The sequence below is a fragment of the Oryza sativa genome, chromosome 2 (genome assembly GCF_034140825.1).
Source record: "Oryza sativa Japonica Group chromosome 2, ASM3414082v1".
Classification (NCBI taxonomy): Eukaryota; Viridiplantae; Streptophyta; class Magnoliopsida; order Poales; family Poaceae; genus Oryza; species Oryza sativa.
The window spans coordinates 13,207,995-13,221,147 of record NC_089036.1 but is presented as its reverse complement, the minus strand read 5'-3'; the positions used below and the strand labels follow the sequence as shown (position 1 = coordinate 13,221,147).

Genomic DNA, 13,153 nt, shown 5'->3' with positions numbered 1-13,153 from the left:
ACCTCCGCCGCCCGCGCCCTGCCGCCGCCGCCGCTCCGCCCGCGCCCTCCGCTCCTCGTGGGCCCCCTCGCTCGCGGCCTGCCGCAGCCGCCGCTCCGCCGATGCTTCGGTCGCCACCATCGTCGTTGGCATGTTGCGGCATGATGAGGAAGGAGAGGGAGAGCCGAATGGGAAGAGGGAGATGACACGTGGGGCCCACCATATTTATTTTTTAGCTGATATGTGGGCCCCACCATTTTAAAATTATTTTTTATGTTGCTGACATGTGGGCCCACGATTTTAATTATTTTTCCGAGATATAATTGCCACATCAATGCCACGTGGGACGGAGACCTAGTCGAACCAGCTACGTAGGCGCCACGTTAGCCAAAACCGTCTTCAAAACCACCGAGGGACCTCGTTTGTACCGGTTTTGATAGTTCGGGGACCGGTTGTATCTGGTTTTGGGGTTAAAGGACGAAAATTGGATTTGGTGTAAAATTAAGGGACCTCAGATGAACTTATTCCACTGAGTTATGGTTGTGGGTCTTCTAGTGATGCTCGCTATTTGGTTCTGGGGCTTCCTATCTCGCGCCCGCGCGCCAGGAGGCCAAGTCGCGCACATGGGCCCGGCCCACTCTCCACTAGCGCTCTCTCTTCTCTTTCCTTCGGTTTTTTCTCTCTCTCTATCTCTTCCCAATTTCCCATCGCTATTTCCAGTCCGAGGGAGAGGAGCGGCGACGACAGGCGGCTCCCCTCCAGCGCTGGCTCCGGCGAGCCCGCTCCTCCTTCCTCCAAAGAGTCCTCCCTCCTCCCTCCGGTAACAGGTTCCCCCCCCCCGTGCCGCCGCCCCGGCATCACCGGCGCCGAAAGGCATCAACGTGCCGGCGCGGCCCCGGCCGGCCGGCCTCCTCCCCTTTGCCTCGCTTTGCTCCCGCTACGATCACCGGCCGCCCGCCCTTGTCCGCCACCCACCGCCGGTCCGCCGCCTCCTAGGTCCTCTCTCCAAACCCGATCCCCCACTTCCCCCTCCCCAGCGCCACCTTCCCCCACCCCACCCCACGCCGTCGCTGTTCCTCCCCTCCCGGGCTCTTCCGCTCACCTCTCCATCGCCTCGGTCTCGCAGCTTCCGCCTCAGTCTCCCCGACTTCCCGTTGTCCGTCGCCAACCGAGGTGCCGAGCCACTGCCGTCATTTGCCCTCCCGTCTGCTCAATCCACGGAGCGGCAGAGGGTCGAGGAACCGCCGCGACAAGGCACCACGGCCACCGCAAGGCAGACGCCGAGGCGCCATCGGCCGCTGGCACCGGGATCCCATGACCCCTGACCAGCCAGCTTAATTAATTTTGTGCTCTCGAAAACTCGGTAATCTTCTTTCGCTACTCCAAAAATTTTGATTCAGGAATTAGTAAGAGTGATTCAATTCTAGAGATATATGCACTCTTTCAGAGTCACTGCTGCATTAGGATTGCCACATCAATCAAAAATGTATTCTGCAAATATTGTTTACTGCTGTGTTGGGATCTGGCTTTGCGTTTCCAATTTTAATTTCAGTGGTACAAGAACTAATTGTCTGCAAATACATTTCTTGCGCATCATACATGACAGGTGAGCTCTAATTTTAATGCCATACAACATTGCTTTCATTTGAATTAAAATAGTAATCGGAGCAATGCACCCTTTCACAATTAAGTTCTATCAATGCAAAATTTGATAATCATGTTTCTTTTTGAGAAAAAAATTATAATCATGTTGAATTTTTTTTGAGGGCTTTGGTATAGGTTGTTTCTATTTCTATCTAAAATCATAGTGATAAAATTAGCATGTGTGGTATCCAACGCAGATTTATCAACATGTATATGGGATTTATGGTGTTCGAAAAATTTTGGTATGTAATATGAACTTGTGATTTGTGAAGTAGGACTACTAAACGAAAAATTCCTAGCTACGCCACTGCCTCCTGCCCATTGCCAGAGGCGCGGCGGCGGCGGCGGCGGCGGGGGCGGCGAAGAGTCCCGTGAGCGCCTCCTAGATGGGGCTGCTCAGCATCATCCGGAAGATCAAGCGCAAGGAGAAGGAGATGCGCATCCTCATGGTGTAGGTGCCCCCCTCCACCCCCAGAGTTTCTTTTGCGATTCTGTGGGCAATCCTTCTCTCTCCATTCTGGATCTGGCGCTTGAGCGGTTCGTTCCTCTGTAGATTTCTTGATTTTTTGTGCCTGATGCTGTCTGGGGAATCTATGGGTTCACCCGCAGGGGGCTGGATAACTCGGGGAAGACGACGATCGTGCTCAAGATCAATGGGGAGGATACCGGCGTCATCAGCCCCACCCTCGGCTTCAACATCAAGACCATCAAGTACCACAAGTATGAGTCCCATCGGTCCTCTTCTGTCGCTCTTACTGCTGCATTATTATGATGTAAACTTGCTTTCGGTAAGGTGATTTTTTCATGTGAAATGATGGGCATAACCATTAAATGGATACGAGGTGACACATTTCATCGTTGATATAATTTAGTTGCATCTTCTATATGCTGAATTTGACATGTCTTCATTTTCAAGTTAGATGAAATTTCACCTGATATGATCCAGTGAGCACCCACCTGACAATGGTTTTTTTTTTTCTCAAAGGGAATCATGTGATGTTGGAGTGTTCCTATTTTTTTTTCCATCAAAATGGTGTACAGATCCTATTTAGGACCATCAAAATGGTGTACAGATCCTATTTAGGACAAAACCTTGCAGCAAGGGAGAAATTCGATAATTCATCTATACCACGTAATTTTAAAGCTTGTTAAATCGTGAAATAAAAAGGCATAGGCTAGTGGTCTGATAGATCAGTTTTGCCAGTTGCTTCATTCGAAATGTGAATCTTATGTGTTCTTTTGTAATATATCGCATGACCATTCACATTAATTGGGGAAGAATATACAAAAGATTACATGTAGGGAGCTAGGGACCTCACCACAGAAAAAACTTAACTCAGGTGCTAGAGCTAAATTAGAGTGAGTTCACGGTTTTTGGTTAAGTACCTGATTTTTTTTCCCCTCAGGCTTGCATTTCTTCAATCTGAAGTGCCCCTGTTTTAGTGCATTCCGATGATGTTAGTCACATTGTTGTCAACAAACAACACAAAGGTAGATACAAAAGTCTCATGTTCAAGGCAGCCACTCACTGATCATTGCATCAGCCAAAACACTAGGCATAGCAATTCCATTTGTATTACTTCAGGGTGGAAATTAATGAATAATGTTTGTTTTGTCATTGTGGCAGGTACTCATTGAACATATGGGATATCGGTGGACAGAAGACTATCCGATCTTACTGGAGGAATTACTTTGAGCAAACTGATGGACTAGTTTGGGTGGTTGATAGTTCAGACATTAGGAGGCTTGATGATTGCCGTGCTGAACTCCACAATCTCTTGAAAGAAGAGGTACTATTTCTAGGCCACCAAATGACAGGATCTAATTATGTCCTTCATTGATTGCAGCTGATTGTTGTCGCAAGGATGTTTTCTAATAAGTACAGAAAACGAATTAGTATGGCATATAGATGTCCCTTTTCTTTAGTTTTAGGAGCGGTCTATGTTTATATCAGAAAGCAGTTTGGTTCTCTCCAATTGGACACTGAACTCAAAGCATTTGAGCAAAATTTATGTTGCTCAGCTTCTACATTGGTTTCAGACCTCTCTTTTTCAACTTATTCTCATTAGCTTTGTATTTTACTAAGTGGTTACCAATATAACACTAAGTGGATGTGCAATGTGTACCTTGACCGTTATGCTCACAGCTGAAATGCATCACTGAATAAACATCCATTTGGCATTTGGCCTCACAATTTCACCCTTTTCAAACTGCACTATCATTGAAAAATGCTTTATACTTTTATTTGTCAGAGACTAGCAGGAGCTTCATTGCTGGTGTTTGCAAATAAGCAAGATATTCAAGGCGCTCTCAAACCTTCTGAAATTGCTAAGGTAAGCAGATTTTATTCATCCTTTATAATAAGATCTATCATTCATTCTTTATCTTACAGGTTTTTTCTGCAACATAAGCTTAGACAAATATAGTTGTTTCTGGTATATTGATTTTTCAATATTAGTTGACAGTCACATGGTTTGTAATTCTTGCCCTAAGAAAATTGTTGTACAGTTAGCAAAAGATACTTAATTTTGACACTAAAGTTCATTTGGGATCCTCAGTAATACCTTCCATTGTTTTTAAGGCGTCGCCATAGCGTCGCGAAGGCGCATGGCGCTCTGCTGGCTCCAGGGCGTCCTGACGACATACCAGCCAGTGTATGGCGACCCCAATCTCATGCCAGGAGAGAATAGGGGGATTATGGCGACCCCAATCCCATGCCAGGAGAGAAGAGGGGGTTATGGTGACCCAAAACATCACCAAAAGAAAGAAAGAGAGAGGGAGAGAGGATTCCATCTTATCTGGAACCCTAGCAGCAGCGACGACGTCTCAGTATCCACGACTCCCATAACCATCAGCTCTGGATGCGGCAGATCTGTTTCCCTCACCTCCCTGCTGCCATCCTCACTGCTCCATTCACCTCTTCCTTCCTCTGCTCGGCTTGGCTCCTGTTTCCTTCCTCTTTTCTTCGCTTGGTTTTCTCATGTGGCGGCGGCTGTGGACATCTGATGCACGATGCTTTTAGGGTATAGATGTTTAACCTAATAGGTTATTGGGCTTTGTGGGCCGGTATGAGGGTTGGTTTGATGGGCTGTTTTGCCATTTTTTATATTTTCCATACCAGATTATTCCCTATTTCTCCTCTGATCGCTAGCAGAGTTATTCTTAGGGCGTCGCCACGCCATACCGCTATACCGCAATAGCGTTGAGGCGGGTGTGCAGTGCCTTAGCTCGCCATACCGCCTTAATAACCATGATACCTTCACATATGTATGCCTTAACTCTGCCATTTTCTGGGTTATTGTAGCTGTCCATTAATGATCCTTCTTCATTTCTGTTATCTAAGAATTCAGAGCCTATAAAACTAAAATAAGAGCCCATGAAATTCTAGTGCATTCAAATTCTTATAGCATAATCCATCGTGAAATGACTGAACTGAGGAATAGTGTTGCTGGTGAGCAAAATATCATAAACCTGTGTAACACTTTCCTTCCACTTCTGTATGACGTTGGTTACTTCAAAAATGAACTATGAAACATCATATATAAATGATATGTAGCATACATTTCTTGATTACTGTTATTCTTAAGTTGATCAAGTCACAATACGGAATATATGAATCATAGGTTTTCAAAATTTACAATGACTGTTATTCTTTATGACTTGAAAGTCATAGATTTTCAAAATTTACTTGAACTAAATTAGATGATACTAGAAGGGGTTTGTAATATCATGTCTGCTCCATCATTCGTTACCCTTTCAGCTTCATTTGTTTTATATGAGTGGTAAAAATTTTATATGAGCATCTCAATTTGTAATCTTACAGTATTGCTCTGGTAGCAAGTGATCAGCAAAACCACTGCCTGTGCATCTCGCTGCTGATACGATGTTCTGAAAGTTGAAAGTATAGCTTTTGTCAGGGTTGAACGCTGACTCTTCTATCTGGAAATGAATGTGTTGGTGTGGTAACATGCTCCTGTACTGTGTAGTACGCACTTTAGTGTTAGTGTGGCCAAACATTTTCAGATGTAGATAAAAGCCTCTGCACTGTTCTAAGAGCCAGCCGACTACCATGAACAGTTTTGACCACTGGGCGCTAGGCAAGACTAAGTCCCAACTCATGATCTACGACGATTTAGAACTTTGATTAGTCTGTATTCCATAGCTCGAAAGTATAAAAACTGAGTGGATATATAAAGGATTGAATTGGCTTGGAAATACTCACCGTATGGGATCTTGGAAACATTGGAAACTCTGAAAACCGTATACTGTATACCACTAGTTGTAACTCATACTAGCAGTATACCACTAGTTGTAACTCATACTAGCAGAGGATTTTTGGCTTGAAGTTGTGGCTTTCTCCAAGGCTGATCTACAACTTGGGTTCGCTGTTTTCAGGTACTCAATTTGGAAGCGATGGACGGAAGCCGGCACTGGCAGATCGTAGGCTGCAGCGCGCACACCGGGGAGGGCCTTCTTCAAGGTTTCGATTGGCTCGTCCAAGACATTGCATCTCGGATCTACGTGCTAGAATGATGTGAACCTCGTTTCTCTGTAGTATTTATGTGCTGGAACGATTGAACCTCATTTCTTATCAACCTCTTCGTCTTGTTCTGTAACGGTGAACTATTGGCATCATGATTTTTGAGCATGATGGTTCTGTTTTGTGCACCATGACCATCTGAAAAGTTTCATTCCTTATCGAACTGTTGATTCGTGCGTTTGCGTTGTGAAGAGAGCGAACCATTGCAGTAATGTTGTGGCAAAGGGAAAATATCAAAAAGATAAAACTAGATGGGAACCCGTGCTTCGCCGCGGGTGGCGAGAGACAATAGAACTGAAATATTGTCTTCAAGGAATAACAGAAATGAAATTTAATTGCACTAGTAATTAGCCCGTGCTAACACTACGACAATATTTTAAAGTGCAAATTAAACAATCAAAAGCATTAAATGAGGTAGGTTTAATATTTTTAAAAACAACGATAGAGCAAGTTACTATATTATTAATTACATAACCAGGTAAGTAAAATAACACCGTGACTTCTCAATCTTTGGAAACAATCTTATTCCTAAATCCTAATGTACAACTTCATAATCTGCTAAATTCAGGTTTACAATATATAAACCATAAAAGATAGCTATTGCTATACACTTGCCACCACACATAATGTTCCTTCTATTGCAAAAGCACAACAATCTCTCTCTCTCTCTCTCACACACACACACACACACATTTTTCCTCTCTCCAAATCAACAAATACATATATCTATCTCCCCTACGGAGGCACTGGCCATGTTCAACAATCAAGCCAGCACTTGTGTTGGCACCCTTTCTCGCCGCCAAAAGCCATCGTTTGTCCGATGCTAATATCATGTGATTTGATTGTACACTAAAGAAATACAAAAGGTTCTCCAATTAGTCGAAAGGTAAGAATTTTCAGCTTCGGAGAATCAAATGAGAAGTTGCAACCTCAGAATTCAAGCAATAACAGTTCAGCAGAATACTACAATGTTTATGAGTAACTGAACCCGTACAATACAACAGCATATATCGATAAATCATGTACTCCCTCCATCCAAAAGTCTAAGACATACTCCTATTTCTTTATGCACCAAGACCAATGAGCAATTAATTCATTCACTATATGATAAAATCAATGAACATGCAACCAATAAGGGCAGTCCCAACCCATAGTGTCCATAAGTAGTGTCTATAGTGCCATGTCAATAAAACATCTCAATAGAAACTACACTCCACAACCCATGATTTCTTAAAGTGGGCCATTAATAAATACATCATCTCTCTTCTCTACCAATTATATTTATTCTTCATCTATTATGAAGACACTATTCTCTCCCAATGCAAAACTTGATAGTGTCTAGTGCATAGGTTCTCGTGTTGAAGCTGTGTCTTGCATGAGACCCAGTTTCTTCCTCTTTTCACTCTATCTCTTAATTAATATAGTGTCACATAAGCTAAAAGTCCTACATGGCAATGTAGTTAATACCATAGACACCATCCTAGGTGGAGGGTTGGGACTGCCCTAAGTACTACAATGACTACTTGGGTTCCAATAAACAATTTAATTTAGTACATGGTGACTACAAATAGGATTTAGACTTTTGGAAAAATTAAAGAATGAAATAGGTCTTTGACTTTTGGAATGAGGGAGTATCTATTAACACTCTGAATTTAACCTGTTTCTTTTTTAGTAAATTCAACTGATAAATAAATAGCTCTGTAAGTACTTCATGAAGGAAATCTGATGGCATCCCCCTTATCTAGAAAAAAAACATGTTAATTTCTTAAATCATGTACTACAAGCATTTTTAGGAACAGATAGTTGCATACAAAAATGTTGAACATGATACATAGAGGAGAAACAATTTATGAACAATTATTACTTGATGCCTACCTCAAATTAGAATTGTGAACTTGGAAAGAACTTATTTGGAAGTCAAAACTATCTAATCATTATGCAATCCTATGACACGCTTTCATATTTAACTTTCATATTGCTGCCGATTTTTTTATTTTTTATTTTTATAATTCAAAGATTCAAAAAGTACTGTGTTTGACATGTAATTAGGGTAAAAAAGATACTATCCAGAAGTTATCGTGGTAATATGAGTTACTAATGCAAATATTGTGCTGACATAGAGCTAAAAATGGAGTAAATAAATTACTATTAATTACTGTTGCATATGAAACGAACTGAACCACACGTTTGCTTGACATTTATGGTAATTCTTTTACTCTAGATCAAAGGGAAGAAACAATTTTCTACTCGTGATAAGCTGGTAATTCTTTTACTTATTGAAATGAGAAGGTGGTTTTTTTTTTTTACCCATAGGTGGGAGGTACAAAGAAGGGAATTTTGTAATTGTGAGAGAGTGATAATAACTCTTCTACTCGTGGATATTTGGTGGTAAATTTTTAACCCGTATGTGGGAGGTGCATCGAAGGTGACAAAAAGGGAAAATTTAAAAGTAGGTTCGATGAAACAGAAAATGGGAGGGGGAAGGGGGGGGGGAAAGAAAGAGAGCGAGATGTGATTGAGAGGAGAAAAAACAAGAAAACCGGAGGGACAGATGAGGCGCGTCACGGCCCTAGTAGCTCCCAACGCGCTAATTAGCGCCACCGTTTGTTATAGATATTTACTAACTTTTTATACAATTTGGCCAGTCTTAAAATTTGTATGATTTGATACGTATGAAACAGAAGGTAACTTTCTAAGTATTACCACTGATTTTATTGTCCTGCCGTCTCATGTGTTGACCCGGGTTTGATATTGTGAAGGGTGTCTGCAGTAGTTAGGTGTCATACTGTCTTATACTCGTCTGTTCGGATGTTCCTAGTTCAAAACTCTAAATTTACCACTAGTAAAATGGTCGTCCTGTAGTGTATCTTGACTGCAGTTATTCCAATGCTGAGACCAATAGCACTAACATGTTCTCCACATAACATGACATGATTGCTGGCAAAATTGCATGTAAACTGGCTGACCATCCACAATCAAATTTTGCATGAAAGCTAGGAAGATTAATCGCAGATAGCATTGGTCTTTGGCGTACAAGAAGAAAGACAGACAAAGTTTCAATAGTTACAACCCCTGCCACTGATTATTTTTCTACAGACAGGGTAACACCAAACTATACTTTGCAGACATATTGTACAACTTTGCTCTGCCCAAACACCTAGTGGGGGATCTTCGAGACACTTGCTGTGTCAACATAAGAATGATTTTACAGCCATTGAGGAGGCACTGGGAGGTATCTGCCTCCTCAAGGACAGTAAAAGAATCTCATCAATATAAGCTGTTGCTTATTTGATTGTCCACTGATAAACTTAGAGTTGGACTTGCGAGCTATGCAAGACTGTAAGCAATAGGCAGAGTACAGAGTTCATACACCCTTAGAACCTGGGATGTCGACCCACTGAAGCTGGAGCTCAATTTCCCCGCATTCCACATCCCTTAGTCTGAGAACCACGTCTTGCTTCACCTTCCCCTCAGAGATATATATCGTGCTCTCTTCAGCTAGGCAGTTCTGTCTATTGGGTACCACTTTCTTCACAACCGTGTTGTCAGCAACACCCTCAATCTTCATCTTGACAACCTCCACCAATGGGCGGATGTCCAGCTCCGCATTGCCCATTGCATCATCGATGAATGTGTCTTTGTCATACACTTCCTGTTCAGGACCAAAATATAACTATATATCAGAACCACTCTTTGGTCAAAGAATTATTTATCAAATCATATTATTTGGGCCTATTTGGTTCACTATCCTACCAATTCTTTGGTAGCACCAAAATCTAGACAAGTTTTGGCACTACCAATAATTTGGTAGGGTAAGTTTATATTGGCCAAGTTTGGTTTGCTACCAAACGTAGAGCTAAATTGTGATACTATAGTGGAGAATATTCTAGATTGCTACCAAATTTAGTATAGATATTATCAAATAGTTGGCTTCAAATTAAATGAATTATTATAGATACTAATATTCTCCTATTCAAGCTACCAAAATATTGGTAGGGCACATTTCAGTAGCAATCCAAAACAGTCCTTAGAGAGGACGGCGTTAGCCTGACCATGGTATTGGTAAAGCCACTTAGCGGCCTCTGACCAGCCACTATATCTCCAACAGATCAGAATATTCTTTAGTATCTACTTGTTCTGGTAAATATTAATGAGCCTTGTACTACTCTGATGGAGTGCTAATTAGTCTTTATTCAGAAAATTAATATTCTAAATTCAGCCATGGAGGCAGGTAGGAGTATACTCAACTCAAGAAGATATATATAAATAAATGTTTGCTATATTTCAATTCACCAACAAGAAAACATCAGATTTAGTCCCTTGCTTAACAGTTACTCAAGCAAATAAGAAGTAAGAATATTACTTAGACAAGATTTGGTGCTTGTATGCAGAACAGATAATTTAGTCCGATTAGAATGGCGTCTGATAGAGAGCTAGCTATAAAAATTACAACTCCTCCTACTTGGTTTTAGCATTTGAAGTGATGTGGCCGTCTAGTTGATTACGCTTGCCAATCAGTATAACAATCCAACTGACAATCCACTTTAAATACCAAAATGTTTATTATCCATTGTTTCCCGAGAAATGGCATAGTAAGAAAATACTCGTGAAGTTTTCATTTTTATTTGTTTGTGTAGCACAACAAGAAAGAAAAGGGCGAAGTGAAAAGGAAAGGGGATATATACCAGTCTAACAGGAACTGCTGGATCTTCAATCGAGAGGGTGAGTTCATCGTTCCACTCCGGATTGGTAGTCTTTTTTATGACTCGTGTCTTCAACTTCTGCGAAATGTTAGCAAATATCATCATAGTTAGCAGGCGAACAATAAAAAAAAACAAGCAGCAAAAGGTACACAATACATGAACAATTAACCAGGGTAGAAAGAAAAATGGCGAGAGAGAGAGAGAGAGAGATTGAAATTCAACAAGATCCCTTTTTGTTCACCTCTTTCCAGCCAAAAAGAATAAAAAAAATGAAATTCACAAATCAGACATCGCCTGAACACGATAAACCTCTGGACCAAAATAAAATAACACAACACAGCGGTGAAAAGGGGAAGAAGAAGAAAGAGCGGGTGCAAGTCCCGACCTGCTTGCCCATGCGGACGATGACGTAGGGGTCGCTGGAGCGGAGGTCGCGGACGGCGAGGTTGACGCCCCTCACCACCCGCACCTTCACCAGCCCAACCAGATGCCCCAACATGGCGGTGGCGGCTTTCCCTCTTCCTCTCCCTCTCGCTCTCGCTCTCGCTGGATGATGGATCTCCAGAAAGAATCTGTGAATCGGAGATGGATATGCTTGATGGCCCTCCTCCTCCTCCTCCTCGTGCTCCTCTATATAAAAGCACCCTCTAATCCAATCCAACTGCCCCCTTGCTGCTCGTCTCTGGTCAAGTCAGCAACAGCGACCGCCCGGCCGGCCAACGGCGGCAGCGGAACGGAGCGGAGCGCGTCAGCTGTTTCCCCCGCGTTGGCCTCCCCCTGTTACCACTGCCCCAAGTAGATTAGATTAGCGCTTGAGAAAGTGGACTCGTTACTCCTTATCGCCTCTCCGTTCGGTCCTCTTCCTGTTATATAGTAGTAGTATAGTCGAGTAGGTCTGCACAGTCCACTCCACTACAATCCAAACCCGGCCTTGTGCGACTTGGCCTTGCTTACGCGCTACCGGTACAAGGTTTGTTTGATCGGGTCGCCGTCCGCTTGTTTTGGACGGGAGAAGCAACCGGGCGGGAGGGCGGCGGTGCTGACTGGATCCCGCACGCTCCCCTCCTATGTTCCCTATTTCTCCCGTCACAGCACAGGGACATAGGGTTGTTTTGGTTTGAAACCCTACCAAAATTTTGGTAATGTCAAATATTGGATAAATTTTGGAATTTTGATTGGGTTATGTTGTTTCTAACTCTATTGAATTGGTAAGATTTGGCCTCAATCCAAATAGCTAACAAGCACTATTCAAAACTACTAAATAATTGGTAGGGCAAAAATTGGCTTTAATCCAAACATGCCCATAGTACACCCCAGTTTGGCAAGTAGAAACGGCCTACTGATAGCGGAGCCATTCGCGGCCGTAGTTTCCTCCTCGTGGTCGTGAGAGGGATGCGCGTCGTCGGGTGCTGCAGATTTTCGAAGAAAGCGAGCCCCGTCGTCGTCTCGTCTGACGCCGTGACGCGCCTTTCCTTTTGTTGCGTCGGCCTACATAACATTCCAGATGACTTTTGCGGTTGGATTTTGGAACCCTTGCGGATGGTAGAGTGGGCCCATGTGTCACGGAGACATTCATCTTTGATTTCGTTTTCGTAGCACCGAAGGAAAAGAAGAAAAAAGAGTTGGTAGTCTCTAGATGATCGAAAATTGTCTCAACATCGGACATCATCATCAGCGTCCACACTAATAATTAACACAGTGCTACTCCAATGACACAAGCACATGGGGATACCTTCCCTTCCGTTGGGCAGAGCTCCTTTTCCCAAGTGTTTGTTAACAATGTTAAGCAAAAATACTAAGCAATGACGTTAGAGTAGACTGACCATGCCGAGTCTTTAGACTATTCACTACTATTGTACTGTACTAATAATAACTAAATAATTTGAGTAAAAATACTAAAGCAATGACGTTGAGTAGGTAGACCGAGCTTGCCGAGTCTATGCCGTTGTGTAGTGTACTAAATAATCTGAGTATTGTTTAGCAGGCTTAAACGTGTGCATTAAAGTGTGATAGCTCCCGCACGCACTCCCTAATAAGACCTCAGATCTTTCGATGATATTCTACATTGCGGAGAAGATCCATGCGCGTCATAGTGTGTATCTATGGTTACGAATTTTTAAGCTGTTCTAGAGGATTTTAACAATCACGGAACTTTATACTATGATATTTGGGGTAATTGCATCCATGCCCTCACTTTGAACCTCAACTGCTGTTTTACTCCTACTTTTTAGGATTTGTATTTTTGCCCTATCTTTTTTAACACGAACCCACCGTTTGCCCTCACTTT

At 42.6% G+C, this 13,153-nt stretch overlaps 2 protein-coding genes across 7 annotated transcripts; one reads left to right on the top strand and one right to left on the bottom strand.

The window, feature by feature from the left end:
- The first annotated feature begins 667 nt into the window (after nucleotides 1–667).
- On the top strand, nucleotides 668–6,294 carry LOC4329193 (ADP-ribosylation factor-like protein 2). 6 transcript variants are annotated; one of them, XM_015772096.3, is made up of 7 exons: nucleotides 668–975; nucleotides 1,106–1,342; nucleotides 1,899–2,074; nucleotides 2,233–2,343; nucleotides 3,251–3,413; nucleotides 3,876–3,956; nucleotides 6,019–6,294. In XM_015772096.3, the coding sequence occupies exons 3-7, from the start codon at nucleotides 2,010–2,012 to the stop codon at nucleotides 6,154–6,156; spliced, it is 558 nt and encodes a 185-aa protein (XP_015627582.1). In that variant the 5' UTR covers nucleotides 668–975; nucleotides 1,106–1,342; nucleotides 1,899–2,009; the 3' UTR covers nucleotides 6,157–6,294. The 6 variants fall into 6 exon arrangements, with proteins under 6 accessions (XP_015627582.1, XP_066163417.1, XP_066163418.1 ...); XM_066307320.1 differs by having other exon boundaries at nucleotides 1,896–2,074; XM_066307321.1 differs by having other exon boundaries at nucleotides 1,106–1,585; nucleotides 1,896–2,074.
- Nucleotides 6,295–8,738: 2,444 nt separating this feature from the next.
- LOC4329192 (GTPase activating protein 1-like) lies at nucleotides 8,739–11,695 on the bottom strand. Its single transcript, NM_001416584.1, has 3 exons — nucleotides 11,252–11,695; nucleotides 10,849–10,944; nucleotides 8,739–9,815 (listed from the first exon to the last, which is right to left on the bottom strand). Exons 1-3 carry the CDS (start codon nucleotides 11,363–11,365, stop codon nucleotides 9,528–9,530), a joined length of 498 nt encoding a protein of 165 aa, NP_001403513.1. The 5' UTR covers nucleotides 11,366–11,695; the 3' UTR covers nucleotides 8,739–9,527.
- Between the last annotated feature and the right edge of the window lie 1,458 nt (nucleotides 11,696–13,153).